Genomic DNA, 19,205 nt, shown 5'->3' with positions numbered 1-19,205 from the left:
CACAGTTTGTTAATTAAACGAAAATACTTGACACATGACATATATGACACAATTAGGCAGCCAAATTTTTCATTTAATAAGGCGATGATAATGCATGTATTCACCGCCCTCATTTCAATTTGATTTGTATGGTTCAGGTTGGAGATGTTTAATCAGCAAATTCTAGCAATATTGATTTGCTTTGTGAACTTTGTAGTGGCTTAGTGTGGGAATGACTGTTTATCGTTCAGGGAAGAATTGATGTGGTTTGATGGATAACAGTGCCGCTTTCGGTGGGATTAGAGATGGTGCCAAGGACCGTTTGGTAATGCCCAAATCCTCTGGATTTTACCAAATTGTCGTCTCAATTCTTAAATTTGGTGCAGGTCAGAGGTTTGAATATACTTTGCTTGGTTTTTCAATTGTTTTTATTCATTAGTTTGTTCATTCCTTCGTTTATTCATTTCTTTGTACGTTCATTGTTTGTTCGTTTGTTATTTTGTTCATTCCTTTATGTGTCTTTTTTCCATTTTAATTAACTAACTCCTTTGTTCATCCATGTAGTCATTTATATTGGTAAAATTGCTTTGAAAATTGGCTCATGGATCATTTAGTTTGTTAGTTAATTTCATTTATGTTATTTGCTCATGTACTCATTTCTACATGTTTGTTTGTTCATCCTTTTGTTCGTTTGTTTGTTTGTTCAGTCAGTCATTTATATTTGCTAGTGGTCTTTGTTCATAATGCTTTGGAAATGCTCATGGATCATTTTGCTTGTTAGTTCACATTTGTTTGTTTATTTGTTCGTTTGTTTCAATTAGTCATTTATATTTGTTAGCTATATTCGTTTGTTCATTCATTCATTCATTGGTTGTGTTTTCCTTTATTCATTCATTCAGTCATTCATTCATTGGTAGTGTTCCTTTATTCGTTCAGTCAGTCATTCATTCATTCATTCATTAGTTGTGTGTCCATTCATTCATTCATTCATTCATTCATTCATTGGTTGTTTATTCGTTCAGTCAGTCATTCTTTCATTCATTCATTCATTGGTTGTGTTCCTTTATTCATTCATTCGTTGTGTGTTCCTTCATTCGTTCATTCATTCATTGGTTGGTTGTGTGTTCCTTTATTCATTCATTCAGTCATTCATTCATTGTTTGTGTATTCCTTTATTCGTTCAGTCAGTCATTCTTTCATTCATTCATTGGTTATGTGTTCCTTTATTTATTCATTCATTGGTTGTGTGTTCCTTTATTCATTCATTCATTCATTCATTCGTTGTGTGTTCCTTCATTCGTTCATTCATTTACAGGTTGTGTGTTCCTTCATTCATTCATTCGTTGTGTGTTCCTTCATTCGTTCATTCATTTACAGGTTGTGTGTTCCTTTATTCATTCATTCATTAGTTGTGCGTTTGTTTGTTCGTTCGTTTACTCATTCATTCATTAGTTCTGCGTTTGTTTGTTCGTTCGTTTACTCATTCATTCATTAGTTGTGCGTTTGTTTGTTCGTTCGTTTACTCATTCATTCATTAGTTGTGCGTTTGTTTGTTCGTTCGTTTACTCATTCATTCATTCATTCATTCATTGGTTGTGTGTTCCTTTATTCATTCATTCATTCATTGGTTGTGTTCCTCTATTCATTCAGTCGTCCATTCATTCATTGGGTGTGTATTCCTTTATTCATTCATTGGTTGGGTTCCTCTATTAATTCAGTCATCCGTTCATTCATTGGTTGTATTCATTCATTCATTCATTGGTTGTGTGTTCCTTTATTCATTCAGTCATTTATTTATTTCAGTCAATTATATTTGCTTGCGGTCTTTGTCTCTATTGTTGCTTGGAGACTCTGTCGTTATGCCCTTGGACCTTTTTGTTCGTTCATCGTTTGTTTGTTCATTTGCTTGTTTGTTCGTTCATTAGGTCATTCATGCATTGACTAGGGGCCTTCATTTCCAATATTGTTTTGGAATTGCATACGTCAGGAAGCCTGTGGACCTTATGAGTCCTGCAGGTCAAACACAGTCATGTTTGTCCTCCTATATGAGGATATTTTTTTGATGGTTTCTGACATCCATGAGCCTGGTGTAAATGCTCACTGTTCCCGTACAATGTTGATAAACCAGAGTGTTTCCATGCTGAAATTTCATAAATAAAATGTCTCCACAGTCTCCAAGAGGCTGGAACTCTGACTTCAGGGTGTTGCTGCTGTTTTTATTGCTCTGGGCACTCACACACATGCACACACGCACACACACACGCACACACACCTCCCCAGGGGAAACTGTCTTCTCAAAATAAGGCTCACTTAGAGTTATTAATACTTATGCCATAGTGTTTCAACTGCAATAACCTCTTTCCCGAGGAGCTTAGCCTTGTTATTGTGCAGCTGGAGCTCTGGAGCGCAATACCAGAATAAAAACCTCTCTCTCTCTCTCTCTCTCTCTCTCTCTCTCTCTCTCTCTCTCTCTCTCTCTCTCTCTCTCTCTCTCTCTCTCTCTCTCTCTCTCTCTCTCTCTCTCTCTCTCTCTCTCTCTCTCTCTCTCTCTCTCTCTCTCTCTCTCTCTCTCTCTCTCTCTCTCTCTCTCTCTCTCTCTCACAGCGTTAGTCGAGGAAATCTATAAGGCTCAGAGGGAGAGAGACCAGGCTGTGATGGCCAGACTGCGTCTGGCTAACGAGGAGAGGGATGAAGCTTTACTTCGGGCCAAAAAGCTTCAGGAGGCGACGCTGGAGTATGTGTTGTTCAAACCTCTTCCAAAATAGACCCTCAGTTCACATTCATGCTGCTCTAGTCATTTCTGTTCTCTCAAAGGAGATCCTCACATAATGAAAATCTATAATCTCGATTTGCAATTTTCACACACTCAAGTGGCATCATACTCAAATTAGGCTGATATCTCTTTGGGCCTTATTTATGAAAAAAAATAAGCATAATGAATTGCTTGTAAAATTAGTGTTTTCCCTTTGACTTGAATATTATATATGTTAAAAAAAATTACAAACAATTTACACAGACATTTTTGTTATGTGAATGAGGCCCATTATAAAGCCATGGCCTAGTGGTTTGGCTGGGCGGTGTAGCTAAACTATACTGTTTATTGACATTTTTCTGTCAATATTCCATATATATGTCTTCATAAATACACTATCGTTCAAAAGTTTGGGGTCATTACAATTTCTCTAAAGAAATGAATATTTTTGTTCAACAAGTACAAATTAAATTGACTGTAAATACTTTTACAGTCAGCATATTAGAATGATTTCTGAAGGATCATGTGACACTGAAGACTGGTGTAATGTGGCTGAAAATTCAGCTTTGCCATCACTGGAATAAATTACATATATTCGAACAGAAAACATTTTATTTTAATATTTCACAATATTACTATTTTTACTGTATATTTGATCAAATAAATTCAGCCTTGTTCAGCATTAGAAACTTCTTCCAAAAACATAAAAACCCCTAAAACTTTTGAATGGTAGTGTACAAGCATATAACTTCCATTTATGTAGTTGTCTGGCACTAATACACAAAGCGACCTACATTGCATTCAAGGTTAACATTTTATCAGTTCATACATTCCCTGGTAATCGATCCCATGACCTTGGTGTTGCTAGCTCCATGTTTTACTTTGAAAGCATTTTTGAATGGGTACACAAACAAATTTTTAACATGAAACATGAAAATCTTACACTGAAAAAAAAAATGGAACCTCACAAAGCTTTAATTATAATTAAAATGTATATTATAGTGCTTTCAAATGACAAAATCTGTGGTCTTTTAAGAAATTGAATGGCTGTGAAATCTTTATATTACCAAAATGTAATAATATTTAATTTATTGCAAATAGTCAATATATTACCCAGCCCTAAAGCTCATAAAGTCAGTAGAGTTTAAAACGTATAACGTTCAAAATATATATTTCTCTCTCTTTATCTATTTATCTTTATCTAAGTCATGAAAAGGCATTATATTTGGTGACATTATGATACTACAGAAAAGTAGTACTTTTTAAAACTTTTTTTTTATCGATGATGAATAGATAACTCAAAAACATACATTTTATGATCTGGAAGCATCTGCGAGGTGATAAACAGAAAGCCTCGGGTTTTGTTTCCACACTTCTTAGTCCAAGTGCCTTAAAGGTTTCTCATCTTTTTTTAAAGGCAGTGGATTTAAGAGTTTGAGAAGCACGCGAGGCATGCGGCTTTACCCACCGTTGCGATGGGAAGCTGCTTTGTTCTTCCTGCTAGAGGACAAGCTGAATGAACAGACAAGGGTTTGAGGGGAAATCCAATATCGACTGGTTTGGAAATATATCAGAGGGGTGTGACATTTCTTAAGAGTCCCCTCATCCTAGTACCGGCATGTCAGTCAGAAGTTCCACCGTATAGGAAATCAATCATGTGCTTTAGGCCTGTGGATATTTACCGTTTACTGTCCCGCCTGCTGGGTCCTAATTAATATGATCTTCTTCCTTGTATGTTTAACTGGTGCTGTTGTTAGATAACAGGCCTTTCAAAGCGAATATTGCCCTGTGCCCTCCAGGGGATGGGAGAAATTATATCCCGTTTAAAACCGGTTGTGGTTTTGAAAAATAGCTTTGTAGACGTCAGCGAAGAACCTAACAACATGTATTTTTTAAAAATGTATTTACAGATAAGTTTGTTCTGTATTGCTTGATGTCCTTTTCCAGGGGTATTCGTCACCTTACACCCTGTTTAATATTTCAGTCTGCCTCATGATTTATTGATAGTTCTCTCAAACGTACCGCAATTATTGAGAGGCATGAAATGCATTTTCCGGATCTCTTCAAAAATCTAATTATAAAATCGCGTCCCTCTCTTTGCTGCGTTCGAGGGCTCCATTCTGGCCCCTCTCTCAAAAAAAAAAGATAATTGATAGCCAAGTGGAATCCCATTATCTTTTGGGGAATATGGATGCACGTGTTCTAAGCCCTTATTTTCAGAGGTCACTCTTGGGTCCATTGTGTGAATGAGTATGTACCTTTATAATGGATGGAGATCCATGTAATGCCTTTGTAAATGAGTGGAGGGTTGTTGTTTTTTCTGCCTGGTGGCTGATGGAGCAATTCGATTTGCTCTTAAAGGAGCATCGCACCAGCAGAGCGGATTTCTGCGATTCATCTGCTGTCTTTCTCAATAAATGAATATATAAGTCCAAAAGAGACCCTATGTTTTGTATTTACAATACCGTTCCAAAATTTAGTGTCAGTATGTTGGAAATGATACAAGAATGCATTTAATTGATTGAAAGTAACAGGAAAGACATTTATGTAATGTTACAAAAGATTTCTAATAAATTCTTTCTTTCTGTTCATCAATAATCTTGAATAAAGCTATTATGGTTTCCGAAAAAAATATTATATTTCAACATCTGTAATATCAGCATATTAGAATGATTTCTGAAGGATCGTGTGACACTGAAGACTGGAGGATTACACTTTATAATAAGGTTCATTAGTTAACGTTAGTTTACTACCTTAAGTAACATTAACTAAGAATGAACAATACTTCTTCAGCATTTATTAATCGTAGTACATATTAAAATCAAAGGTTGTATTTGTTAATTTTAGTTAATGCACTGTGAACTAACATGAACAAACAATGAACAAGTGTATTTTTATTAACATTAAACTAACATTAACAAAGATTAATAAATACTGTAACAAATGTATTGCTCATGTTAGTTAATACATTAACTAATGTTAACTAATGTGCTACCGACTGGAGTAATGATGCTGAAGCTTTGCATCTCAGAGACAAATTACATTTTAATATATTTTCAAATATACAACAGTTATTTCAAATTATATTAATATTTAACAATATTACTGTTTTACTTCATTTTTGATCTAATAAATGCAGCCCTGGTGAGCATGAAAAATAATTAAAAATCAGTTTAACAGTTAAAAATCTTACAGACCCTAAACTTATTATTAGGGTACATTAAACTTATTATGTTTTTAATATTTCTAATTAAATTTAAAATAATATTATACATATTAGATTTTTTTTTTTTTTAATTCCTCAAAATTCTGTATCTTTTTGTTTATTTCCTTTTTTTAAAAAAGGTGTGATCTCAGACCTTTGGACCCCACTGTATATTTTTCATACATTTATTGCAAAACCTCAAGATTTTACTTCCCATGTCGTTGATCTACACATTAGCCACGAGCAAACTGTGACTGTGCATTGGTTATAGAGGTCCATATGAAAAACCTTCAAAATCATAAATATTTCCACCAGTTTGTGACCCGTGTGTCTCTAGGCATTTGGCTCCATAATTACTGTTGTCTTTGCCTTTATAAAGATGCTCATGGCAGGTGTGGCACAAAAGGTTCAGGCCTAATCCGTCTCTCCGCTTCCCCACACATATGAACAATTGATCCCAATAGTCATATAAAGTAGTAAACATTAATAACTTAACAATTCGCTGTCAGTTTTGAGCAGAATGGGCATAACAGTGGAATAACAGCATGAGCGGGTGGCACTTTTAATATCTCTGAGTGTGTCTTCTGCTTTCATACCAAAACCCACAGAATGCAATTACTGGATTTGGGAAGTGATCTCATTTTGCAGAGTGACATAAAGGAAACTCAAGGAAGCTCACTACATTTCATTTCTCTACTTCTCTCTCTCACGTTTTTTTTTCTCTCTCTCCATCTCTCTCTAGGCTGGAGAATATTAAACCTGAAGAAAGTGATGTGGTAAGCCTTCCTCACTGGAGAATTTCATCTCTGATTGTTCTGTGTACCCTTTTTGTCCAACTGTCTTAAATGAAAAAAAAAAAAGCCACAGGAAAGGCTTGTTTTGATGCTTACTCTGGTTTTTTAATTTTCCGTGCATCCAATGCACATTAACATGAATGATATCTTATAGGAGTGGTTTCTAGTACTTTTCTAAGCAATCAGACGTATGATTTATACCTGGTGGACAATATAATAATCAAATCATACCTTAGACTTAGCTTCTATTGACAGCTGTTTACTGGATGTTAATATCTCCAGTCGCTGATGTCTCTTTCATTGAAAATGATGATTTCAATGAGTGGTTATTGCCATCTTTGTTTCTTGTTCAAAGTAGTGAGATTACAAAACTTTGTTGTAGCCAACCATTGCAATTTCAGGAGTGATCCACTATACCGCATTTAACCCAACTAAAGCCTACTGTATTATATTTAATACGCAAATTTCAGAAACACTTTAATTCAATTCACATTTGTTTGTATTGCGCTTTTCACAATACACATCATTTCAAAGCAGCTTTATAGAAAATGCATGAGTCCACATTACAATTTAGAGTTATCTTACTATAAGGTCTCATCTTTTAACATTAATTAATGCATTAACTAACATAAACTAACAATGAGCAATACAGTCGTGCTCAGAATTAATGGCACCCCTGGTAAATATGATCAAAACTGGCTGTAAAAAATAAATCTGCATTGTTTATGCTTTTGATCTTTCATTCAAAAAAATCTAACCTTTCATTGAAGTAAAAGAATTGAAAGTGAAATCACATTATGAAATAAATGTTTTTCTCCAAAACACGTTGGACACAATTACTGGCAACCCTAGAATTTTTTACGAGTAAAATATCTCTGAAGTATATTCCCATTAATATTTACCTTTTTTAGCACACCAGGGTGACTAGGAACATGAATATACAGTAAATGTGAGGAAACACAAAGGCCAAATTCCCTTAATCATCCATCACAATGTGTAAACCCAAAGAATATAGTTGTGATGTGCAGCAAAAGATTGTCGAGCATCACAAAATAGAAAGTGGCTGTAAGAAAATAGCTAAATAATTGAAAATCCCCATTTTGACCATCAGGGCAATAATTAAGAAGTTCCAATCAACTACAGATGTTACGAATTTGCCAGGAAGAGGACGTGTGTCTATATTGCCTTAATGGACGGTGAGGAGGAAAGTCTGAGTGGCCAAAGACTCTTCAAGAATCACAGATGGAGAATTGCAGACATTAGTTGAGTCTTGGGGTCAGAAAGCCTATAAAAAAATTCAAACAACCCCTACATCACCACATGTTGTTTGGGAGGGTTTCAAGAAAAATCTTCCTCGCTCATCCAAAAACAAACTCCAGCAAATTCAGTTGTCAGACACGACTGGAACTTCAAACGGGACTTGGTTCTGTGGTCAGATGAAAATGAAAAAAAAGAGCTTTTTGGCAGCAAACACACTAGATGGGTTTGGTGCACACAAGGATAAGAAGTACCCCATGTGTACAATTTAATAAACCGCTGGATCTTTAATGTTGTGGGCCTATTTTTCTGCTGGAGGTCCTGGACATCTTGTTCAGATACATGGCATTGTGGATCCTGACGCCTTCTGCTAGAAATCTTATAATGGGCCGTGGTTAGATCTTCCATCAGGACAACGATCCTAAACAAACATCAAAATCAACACAAAAATTTGCTGCGAAGCACAAAATGAAGCTTCTGCCATGACCGTCCCAGTTCCCTGACCTGATGAGTGGGCTGAACTGAAGAGAAGAAGCACCAACATGGATCTGGGAATCTGAAGGATCTGGAGAGATTCTGTATAGAGGAATGGTCTCTGATCTCTTGTTCTCCAAACTCATCAGGCATTATAGGAGAAGACTCAGAGCTGTCACCTTGACAAAAGGAGGTTGAAAAAAGTATTTAATAAAAGGCTGCCAATAATTATGGCCAGCGTGTTTTGGAGAAAAACATTTATTTCATAATGTGATCAATTACATTACACTACTACTTTTTGTTTGTTTTTAGATTACTTTTGCCCAACTTGTTTATCGCATTGATTTGAATAGGATAATCTTGTACCATATTAAATAAAACTACAAAGAGAAAGAAAATATATTATTTGATGATCACTCAATCATCATTGCATTGCTAAGACTAAGACATATTATTGGGAGATAAAGTGTGACAACAACTGATATTTACCATATATACATTTTATTTTGTAATTAGTCTGCTATACTGATATAAAGATCTCATTGATTAAAAAAACTATCATAATCTTAGTTTTTGACCATATAAATGTAACCCCAAATCTAGAAAAGTTGTTACAATTGTAAAAATCCAATAGAATCAAGAATCTGTGATTTTGTAATTCCCTTTCAAATTTATTTAACTGACAAAAGTACAAAGTTTGAACTGATGTCCCCCATATACCCCATGCACCCCATACTCGACCTGTTTTTCCAAAAAACAAGCTGATACGTGGACTCATCTGACCACAGCACACATTTCCACTGCGTTTTGGATCGTCTGAGATGAACTCGGGCCCAGATAACTCGGCATCTCTGCATTGAACTGATGTATAGCTTTCGCCTTGCGTATCAGAGATCCAAGTGGCATCCTTGATGCAGTAGAAGACTGTGTTAAGTGAAAACAGTTTTCCAAAGTACTCCTCAGCACATGTTGCTATATTCAACAGATTAGCATGATGGTTTCTCATGTAATGCCATCTAAAGGCTCAAAGGTCACGCACATTCAACAGAGGTCTCTTGCTTTGCCCTACACAGACTGAGATTTCTCTGGATTCCCTGAATCTTTTCAGAAAATAATCTATGGTAGATGGTGAAAGACTTTCGACTCTCATGATATGTGGCACTCATTCACGATACCAGTTCACCTACTTATTGTGGACTGTTTCAAAAGAGTTTAACTTGGCTATTCTGTCAGCTTTTCACTTTTATTTTGCCTCTGCCCCAACTTTTTTGGAGTGTGTAGCAGCCATCAAAATAAAAATGTGTTTATATTACAAAACAAAGTTTTTCAGCGAAGACATTGGATATCTTTTCTTTGTGCTTTTCTCAGTGAAATAGAGTTGAAAGAGAATTAACAAGTCACAGATTCTTGATTTTATTGCACGTTACAAAATATCCCAACTATTCTTGATTTGGGGTTGTATTAACAACTGCGCCAAATTGCAAATCTTTGCTCATTTCGGACCTCTGAATAAAATTGATGTTCTGGTATGAGCTCCATATTCTCACTATATCACACTAAAAGTTTGATGTATCAAATATAATGCTCATCAAAAAATGCATGCCAACTTCTTTTTAGATTTTGTCTAAAGGTTCAATTAACTGTTCCAACCACTCAGAAGAGCTTTGCATCATGACAGAGAGTTTTGCACATGCGAACACCACTCCTGAAAATGACTAGCCTTTAATCAGAGATGCTAGAAACACGATTCAAATGCCAATGCCAGTGATAAGGAACAATTAGAAGAAATTAATATTGACTAATTCTTAATACATGATCAAATGCTATTTGCCTGATGAGCTGTGGTTTTATTTGTATGTTCTGGTCAGGACCTGGAAGAGCTGTTGAACAGGGTTAACAGCGCGGACTCTGCCCTCGCTATCGAGCAGAGCGGGGCGGCCATCATAGAGCAGATCCAGAGAGCCAGAGAGCGTCGCTCCCAGATCACCTCAGAGGAGATGAAAGCCGTCATAGAGGAAAGAGACACTGCTATAACCAGGGTACAGACCTACGACACACACATGCTCTCCACAAAGGGTCAATCCTAACCCACACCAGCCCTAAACACTCCACTCACAGTAGTTGTGTACCAAGCCAGAAACCTTTACACCATAGAAAAAAAATCAAATACGACTCTCTAAATATTGACTATCTCTCCTCCTCCTGCGATTGAACTCCTCTGCGAGATGACTTTGATTATTGGTCTATTAAAGCACATACATCTGTGTTTATTCACAGATCCTGCACTGATTTAAGAATCAACACACCAGCTACCTAATTCACATGTAGGGACAAATATTGCTGCATAACCTCAAATATTTGGTATATCGTTCCTACACACATAATTCAATCAAATGAAAACAAACAAGCAGGTAGCTAAATATTGACATCCAGATATTCAGCTTCATCATAGAGTTCAAGTGTGGGGCAGTGGATGTATTTGCTGGGATTTCTTTGTTGATAAATATTGCCTACGTTTCATAATTGGTGTTATATAATGTGCTTGATTTCATTGTTTGGACACGGAATTGTATCTAACGGTCATTCCCGGTGTTGTTTTGGGTCAGTGGGTGCTATGTGTTGTAACTTTTATCGGGTGTGATGGTACAGGTCATCGAGGCCTTTCTGACTATTTGATTTCCTAGACTTGTGACACTCAGAAATGAACAGCATTTCAGACTGGATTTTTGGAAAGTGATACAACACTCTTTTATATTGCCAAAAATAAGGGGGATTCTGGCAATAAAAGTGGAATTTCTGCAACAAAATGTAGTGTAGATATAGATAAAAGCATATAGGGTAAAGATGAAAACTCTTTGTGTGATTGTAAATTCATCTGTGTAGGTGGTTGCAAGGTATAATCTGCTCTAATATTTCTATGGTTGGATTTGCAGGAATATTTTTGATTGGAATGCTTTCTGTCTTCCTTGTATATTAAAATATAATTTATTTCTGTGATGGTAAAGCTGAATTTTCAGCATCATTTCTCCAGTCTTCAGTGTCACATGATCCTCCAGAAATCATTCTAATATGCTGATTTGCTGCTCAAGAAACATTTCGTATTAGCAGTTCTTATTGTTATCAGTGTTAAAAACAGTTCTGCTTAATAGTTTTAAAAAAAAAACATGTTTTTTGTTGGATAAAAGGTTAAAGCTGCCGTCGGCAACATTTTTTTTATCATATTCAATGAAATCGACTCTATAATCCGACAGAACAACATAAATAAAGTGGTTTTAGAAAAACAACCCGAGCTTCTAACTCCACCTGGAGCGTGTTATTTGTTTTGCAAACATCCACAGCTCCCGGTTCATCATGTCCAATCAGCGCAGGGGGGTGTGAGATCTGACTGTCAATCACAGATCGGGCACACGCCACCCCTCGCGCACGTTACAATAACATGCACACGCCTGAAGTTCGCGGAAGTTCGCGCAGTAATGAAGAGTGATGGCAGAAAATCAAGTAAGCTCATTTAGAGTATAAATGACGTTAGCAATTGCAATCTATCAGTAGATTAGCCAGGACAGCATACCTCCAAATAATCCATGGTGTTGATGGATGCTGATGAGACGGGCGCGTTCACTGAAAATCTGGTGCACACGCACTGACGAGCATGAACTCGGTGGGAGGGTATTCGTTGATAGTGGGGGAGGGCCATGAGAGTTGTAAACATTCAAAATTTTGCCTAAGTCCACTCACTCTGCCAGACTTGCCGACTGCAGCTTAAAAAAAACATTTATTTGAAATAGAAATCGTTTGTAACATTATAAATGTCTTTACTGTCACTTTTGATCTATTTTAACACCACATAGACATAAACAACATTAAAAGCCTAATTTTCACCACAGGGGGACTTTATAAAAGTCTATCATTGTATCATTATTGCAGTGTTTACATTCATGCTTTAAGACAAACCATGTGCAAATTGAACCAAAGACAGTCTCAAAAACGCGGTTTGAAATAATCGCTGGTGTTTCTGACGTCACAAAATACCTTGTAACCAATCAGGTCAACGTGTGATCGTCAACGAGTGGATCTCTGAGCTGGTTGGGGCAAAGCTAATTTGCATATTCATAGAACCGGGTATAGTAAATAAGGCAAGGGTGTAGAGTTACATTCAAGCTATTTTAAGGCATGAAGAAATTTGTTTCAGGGAAAAAATCTTTTAAATATGTCATTTTGGTGATTAAATATGAGTTTTAAGGGATATTGACTACACTTGGGTGTAGTCTCGGGTGTATGAGTTTTAAGGGATATTGACTATCCTTTAATATTTTAAAGGATATTGACTACACGGGGACATTAAGCATTTGCCTATCTAAATCCAAACAGCGACTTTTTTTGGGCCGGGCAGTGTGTATTTTAATGACATTTTTTAAATGATATGCTATTATAGCAATTCATTTTCAAAGTCCAAAGGATATATAAGAGGGTCTAAGATAAGGATTTTTAAGTCTTACAAAAAAGTATTGTGGAAATAAAATTGATTAATAGAGACCTTATGTTTACATTTTGCCCTGTTCATATTTTAAATGTACTTGTACTGCTCAGATTCTTCTGATCGACTGAGTCCTTTATTGGAGGTAGGCCAGGGGCCGTATTCACAAAGAATTTTAAGGCTAAAAGTAGCTCCTAACTGGCAAATTTAGGAGCAACTCCTAAAAATAATGGGCGTGTCACTCCTAACTTTAGGACTCCTAATTTTTTTCACTAAGAGTAATTCACGAAGCATTTTAGCCCTAAAAGTAGCACCTAAGTCTGGGACAGCTTAAAAGAAGTCGAGAGGACTCCTAACTAACTAAGACCTATTCACAAAGGATTGTAGCGCATACCACCGCCTCTCGCAGTCGTCCGGGGTCCGCGACACAAGCGGGAATGCTGCATTGATCTGCAAACAAATCCTCTCCCATTCTCACGCTTAGTTTTGCTTGATATCCCAGTGCCGAATTTCACTTTTATTATGTTTTTGGGCCAGCAGCAGTAACTGATCCTGCGTCCAGTTGGGCTTTCTTTTCCGTTTTGGCGAGTTCATAATCCACCGTCATTCAACTATTATGGTGTGTTCACACCGAACGCGAATTTAATTATTTGCGCGAGTAGATTACATACAAAGTCAATGCAAAGACGCGAATAGGCGCATCATTCGCGCCGGGCGTTGCAAATGACGCGAATTGGGCGACGCGTTTGCCGCGAATGTCTTCCGCGCAAGTTGAAAAATTTGAACTCGAGCGAATGTTCAAGCGATAGACGCGTATTTGACGCTTTATTCGCGTTCGGTGTGAACACACCATTACATTACTTCAATAGGAGTAACATTTCCTTGCTTTAAGTAGTCTATTTAGGCTAATAGGATGTCAATTAACCAAGCAAGTGTTAATGCAAGTGTCGTTTTTTCATTATTAGGCAAGTGGCGGTTTTCATTGTAGGCTACCTTGATTTAATTTAATTTAATTCACGACTTCTCTCTCTCTCTGCCTTGTTAGAATTACACTTCACTGGGGCCTGCACAAACATTTCGATGACATTAGGCCTACTATTATTATTTTGTGTAGGACACAGACATATTTAGATGTCCTAAATCCATGATTTGTTGCGTCTGTGTTATGTTCCGCATGATGGCCCTGTCGTCTAACAACCAATCACCGTGATCATTGCGAGGAGGCTCGTGCATGAGAAGTGACGTCATCCATAGCAACGAAGACTCACTCTTAGTTTAGGAGTTGTCATTTTTCCTTACTAAGAGTAGGTCTGAAAGGCGTTGTGAATAACTTTTAAGAGAAAACTCCTAGCTAAAATATTTTAGTGCGATTTAGGAGTACTCCTAGTGGTAAGATAAAATTCTTTGTGAATACGGCCCCAGATTCATAAAATAAATCCTGTCGTGCACATCCGGAAAGCCAGTGACAGCTCAACCATGACAACCTGTGTCAACTTCTCTGAAATGAACAGAAGGCCAGGTGTCATTCTTCCAACTCCGCCCAAAAACCCAGCAGCACATGGCTGCGAAACGTCCCCTAGAAGGCTTTTCATTGGGGCCAAAAACCTGAATCTGTGGGGTAATTTCAGAAATAAGTTGCAAAAACCCCAGGCCTAATCCCTCTGAGACGGGAATGGGTCCTCTCTCTATCCTCAAGGATATCTCCCTCCCCTGCCGTTCCACCTGTCTCTCTCCTCATCTCGTAGGGATTAGAGCCCGGCTCCAGGCAGAGGGCCGCCGCATCCCTTTGGCCTGCCGGAATACGAAAAGCTGGATAAGTGCTGGAAGAAATAAATCTTATTCTCACTTCCTTCCTCTCCTCACAGTTAACGCAGAGAATAAGATCTGCTTCGTTATGTCCCAGCGCTGAGCGCTTATTGAATTTCTCTTGATCTTGATAGAGTGCTGATGTTAAAGTGAGAGAGGAAATTGAGTCGCATCTCATGGTGAATTAGGGTTAGCTGATTGTCTTGAGATCTTATTCCGCTGAATTTTTTTTCCCCCCGCTTGCAGAACATGCTGTCACGTGGTTCAGACCTCTTATTTCTACTCTTGTGTTTTTGGGCTGTTTAATATTGCCATCTGAGACTTTAATTGGTGGATTAAAAAGTTAAAATAGGTTAATGTGTCTGTTCCTACTTCCTACGCTCCATTTCGCCCCGGTTATTTTTGGGGCGCTGACCGCAGTGTTGGCCTTTTGCGTCACCGCAGAGGTGCATTCTGATTAAAATACGTTTCCCCCTAAAAAACATCTGCTGCCCGAGAACCATAACTCAGGCTGACACTAAAGAGGAGCTGTGTGTTTTGTCTGGACGGCAGCGGTATTATTTTAGTCTGCAGAGGAAAGAGACAGGAGTGGGGTCTGTGGCTGAGAGGCTTGTTTGCGCGGGCGCTACTCTTTGAGACGGCTGAATGTTGAAACATTGGGACTTGTCAGGCCGTGAGGATGGTTTACATTCCTGGTAAGTGTCCGTCGATCCTGGAATGTGGACATGGAGAGGAGCACATATGGACTGGTAGAAAACAAGCCTACTTACAATAATACCCACCAAAGAGCTGGTCACAACGGTGTATGTTTAAAGCGCCTGTCTGTCTCTCAATCTGTCTGTATGAAAGTCTGCCGGAGAGTCTCATATTGTAAGGCAAAATGAGGAGAGGACATGGGCTTTGTGGATAGGGAATTATGTGTAGGCACTTGTGCTATTCAATTCTGCTCAGTAAGCTGTCAAATTTCAATAGAGTGAAACAATTTTCAAAATTGTATAATAGTATTTGTAATAGTTTTAGCATTTAATAGTTTTTGAGGGCAAAGTGTTCCACCAACATTAGTTGCACCACTTTACATGTAAAACCTAATATATATATATATATATCAAATAAGAGGGATCATACAAAATGCATGTTATGTTTTATTTAGTACTCTCCTGAATAAGATATTTTACATAAAAGATGTTTACATACACTCACCTAAAGGATTATTAGGAACACCTGTTCAATTTCTCATTAATGCAATTATCTAATCAACCAATCACATGGCAGTTTCTTCAATGCATTTAGGGGTGTGGTCCTGGTCAAGACAATCTCCTGAACTCCAAACTGAATGTCCAAACTAAGCAATTTTGAGCGTGGCATGGTTGTTGGTGCCAGACGGGCCGGTCTAAGTATTTCACAATCTGCTCAGTTACTGGGATTTTCACGCACAACCATTTCTAGGGTTTACAAAGAATAGTGTGAAAAGGGAAAAACATCCAGTATGCGGCAGTCCTGTGGGCGAAAATGCCTGGTTGATGCTAGAGGTCAGAGGAGAATGGGCCGACTGATTCAAGCTGATAGAAGAGCAACTTTGACTGAAATAACCACTCGTTACAACCGAGGTATGCAGCAAAGCATTTGTGAAGCCACAACACGCACAACCTTGAGGCGGATGGGCTACAACAGCAGAAGACCCCACCGGGTACCACTCATCTCCACTACAAATAGGAAAAAGAGGCTACAATTTGCAAGAGCTCACCAAAATTAGACAGTTGAAGACAAAAATGTTGCCTGGTCTGATGAGTCTCGATTTCTGTTGAGACATTCAAATGGTAGAGTCAGAATTTGGCGTAAACAGAATGAGAACATGGATCCATCATGCCTTGTTACCACTGTGCAGGCTGGTCGTGGTGGTGTAATGGTGTGGGGGATGTTTTCTTGGCACACTTTAGGCCCCTTAGTGCCAATTGGGAATCGTTTAAATGCCACGGCCTACCTGAGCATTGTCTCTGACCATGTCCATCCCTTTATGGCCACCATGTACCCATCCTCTGATGGCTACTTCCAGCAGGATAATGCACCATGTCACAAAGCTCGAATCATTTCAAATTGGTTTCTTGAACATGACAATGAGTTCACTGTACTAAAATGGCCCCCACAGTCACCAGATCTCAACCCAATAGAGCATCTTTGGGATGTGGTGGAACGGGAGCTTTGTGCCCTGGATGTGCATCCCACAAATCTCCATCAACTGCAAGATGCTATCCTATCAATATGGGCCAACATTTCTAAAGAATGCTTTCAGCACCTTGTTGAATCAATGCCACGTAGAATTAAGGCAGTTCTGAAGGCGAAAGGGGGTCAAACGCAGTATTAGTATGGTGTTCCTAATAATCCTTTAGGTGAGTGTATAGTCCACAAGACAAAGAAATAGCCGAAATTTATAAAAAATGACCCCGTTCAAAAGTTGATGTCCCCTTGATTCTTAATACTGTGTGTGCCGTTACCTGGATGATCCACTTCTGTTTTTATGTTTTGTGATGGTTGTTCTTGAGTCCCTTGTTTGTCCTGAGCAGTTAAACTGCCTAATGTTCTTCAGAAAAATCCTTCAGGTCCTGCAAATTATTCAGTTTTCCAGCATCTTTTGCATATTTTAACCCCTTTCCAGCAGTGACTATGATTTTGAGATCAATCTTTTCACACTTAGGACAATTGAGGGACTCAAACACAACTATTAAAGAAGGTTCAAACATTCACTGATCCTCCAGAAGGAAACACAAAGCATTAAGAGCCGGGGGTGAAAACTTTTGAACAGGATGAAGATGTCCACATTTTTCTTATTTTGTTTAAATATTTGTTTAAAAAAAATTAGTGCTGCCCTTCGGAAGCAACAGAAGATACTTGGATGTTTTCCGGAAGACAAATTAAGTACAATTTACCTTGATTTTTATTTAAACATCAAATTTAAAAAGTTTTCATCCCCTGGCTATAATTATTTTTATTTTATTTTATTTTTTTTGCATTACCATGCAATTATACTATAGGTGCTATTAGCGGGAAAATGCATAATTTAACATTTTAAAAATTAACTTAAAAACAGTTCATTGATTATTATTATTTGTTTATTTGTGCTAAATTTGTTTGACATATAATTAATTTTACCTGTATAACATTTACTTTGACGTGCAAAAAAAAAAAAATAATAATAAAAAATCCCAAAAACTTTTTGGGCATCTCCCAAACACAAGCAGTATATGAAGTATATATATGAATGCTGTTGAGTTACTCAAGTGGCTGAAACTATTTCTCTTTCCACTGTATGGACGTTCCACAGCACACATATTTTTCTTCATAAAAGAAAGTGATTTTATATTTGAAATATACCACAAATGAGTCTGTCCCTCCAGGGATCACAGACACAAACTGAGAGTAATATCAGCAAGTGTGTGCTGAGGTTCTTACAGTAAATATAGTCATAACTGAGAATGTAGATTTATACCCTGCAGAGATTTCACCTCTCATAGAACAGGCTTACATACACCATTTTTCCATGTGGCAGTGCAACTGGTTTTCACAGGATTCTTGAGCCAACTTTGTTGAAAGAGTTGAAATAATATTTGCATTAAAGTTGCAATCATTTTGTGCACCAGCGTTTGCACCTTAAATGATTTTGTCAATAAAATGACCCCTTCTCCTCGTAAAACGATTAATTATAGATCATAAGATTGTAATAATGTAATATCTAAGCAGTTATTTGGAATGTAAATATAATATAGTACACTGCATAGAGGAAATTTCTGAGCAATTCTTAAAAACATCAGAGATGTTCTTTTTTTTTAGATGAGTTTGATCCTACTCTACAGAAACAGAACAGTGAAAGTGACTTGGTAGGATCACCAGTAGTTAATTTGACGAAGTTTTGGCTTGTTTGGTTAATGCAAAAGTAACCAGGTGTAAAAGCAAGCCTCTTATAGCTGGTCTAATCTCCTGGGTAAATTGTGATTTAATGCATTCAAGTGATCCCGCTTCTCTCTCTCTCTCTCTCTCTCTCTCTCTCTCTCTCTCTCTCTCTCTCTCTCTCTCTCTCTCTCTCTCTCTCTCTCTCTCTCTCTCTCTCTCTCTCTCTCTCTCTCTCTCTCTCTCTCTCTCTCTCTCTCTCTCTCTCTCTCTCTCTCTCTCTCTCTCTCTCTCTTTCCCAGTGCAAGCGTCTGGAACAAGAGCTTATTCGTGTGAAAGAGCCATGCCATAATTCTGCAAACAGCACCCGCCACCTGGCCGCCCAAAACAATCGGGAACGAGCGAGCAAGGTAAAGCGCACACACACACCTCCCACGTGGGAAGAAGCCTCTGGAAATTAATGTCACGAGCTCTCGGGTTAGCCCACGCTAGCTTTCACAGAATGCACACGCTTGCCATAACACACCAGGGGTGTTTGCCAACAACACCATCCTCGAATCCGACCTTCACCGTACGAGCAGT

General features: G+C 37.8%; 1 protein-coding gene across 1 annotated transcript in view; it reads left to right on the top strand.

Moving 5' to 3' along the window:
- The window catches only part of mipol1 (mirror-image polydactyly 1), a 104,448-nt gene that overhangs the window by 50,236 nt on the left and 35,007 nt on the right, over positions 1 to 19,205 (top strand). The window contains exons 8-11 of the mRNA XM_056256117.1: positions 2,584 to 2,713; positions 6,679 to 6,712; positions 10,330 to 10,500; positions 18,926 to 19,033. Of these exons, the coding sequence (XP_056112092.1) occupies positions 2,584 to 2,713; positions 6,679 to 6,712; positions 10,330 to 10,500; positions 18,926 to 19,033 (443 nt within the window). The remainder of the gene's footprint in view (positions 1 to 2,583; positions 2,714 to 6,678; positions 6,713 to 10,329; positions 10,501 to 18,925; positions 19,034 to 19,205) is intronic.

Source organism: Rhinichthys klamathensis, unplaced genomic scaffold (genome assembly GCF_029890125.1).
Source record: "Rhinichthys klamathensis goyatoka isolate OS25496 unplaced genomic scaffold, OSU_Roscu_1.1 h1tg000123l_1, whole genome shotgun sequence".
NCBI classification, from domain to species: Eukaryota; Metazoa; Chordata; class Actinopteri; order Cypriniformes; family Leuciscidae; genus Rhinichthys; species Rhinichthys klamathensis.
The sequence above is the reverse complement of the archived record's forward strand: the minus strand, read 5'-3'. Positions and strand labels throughout refer to the sequence as shown.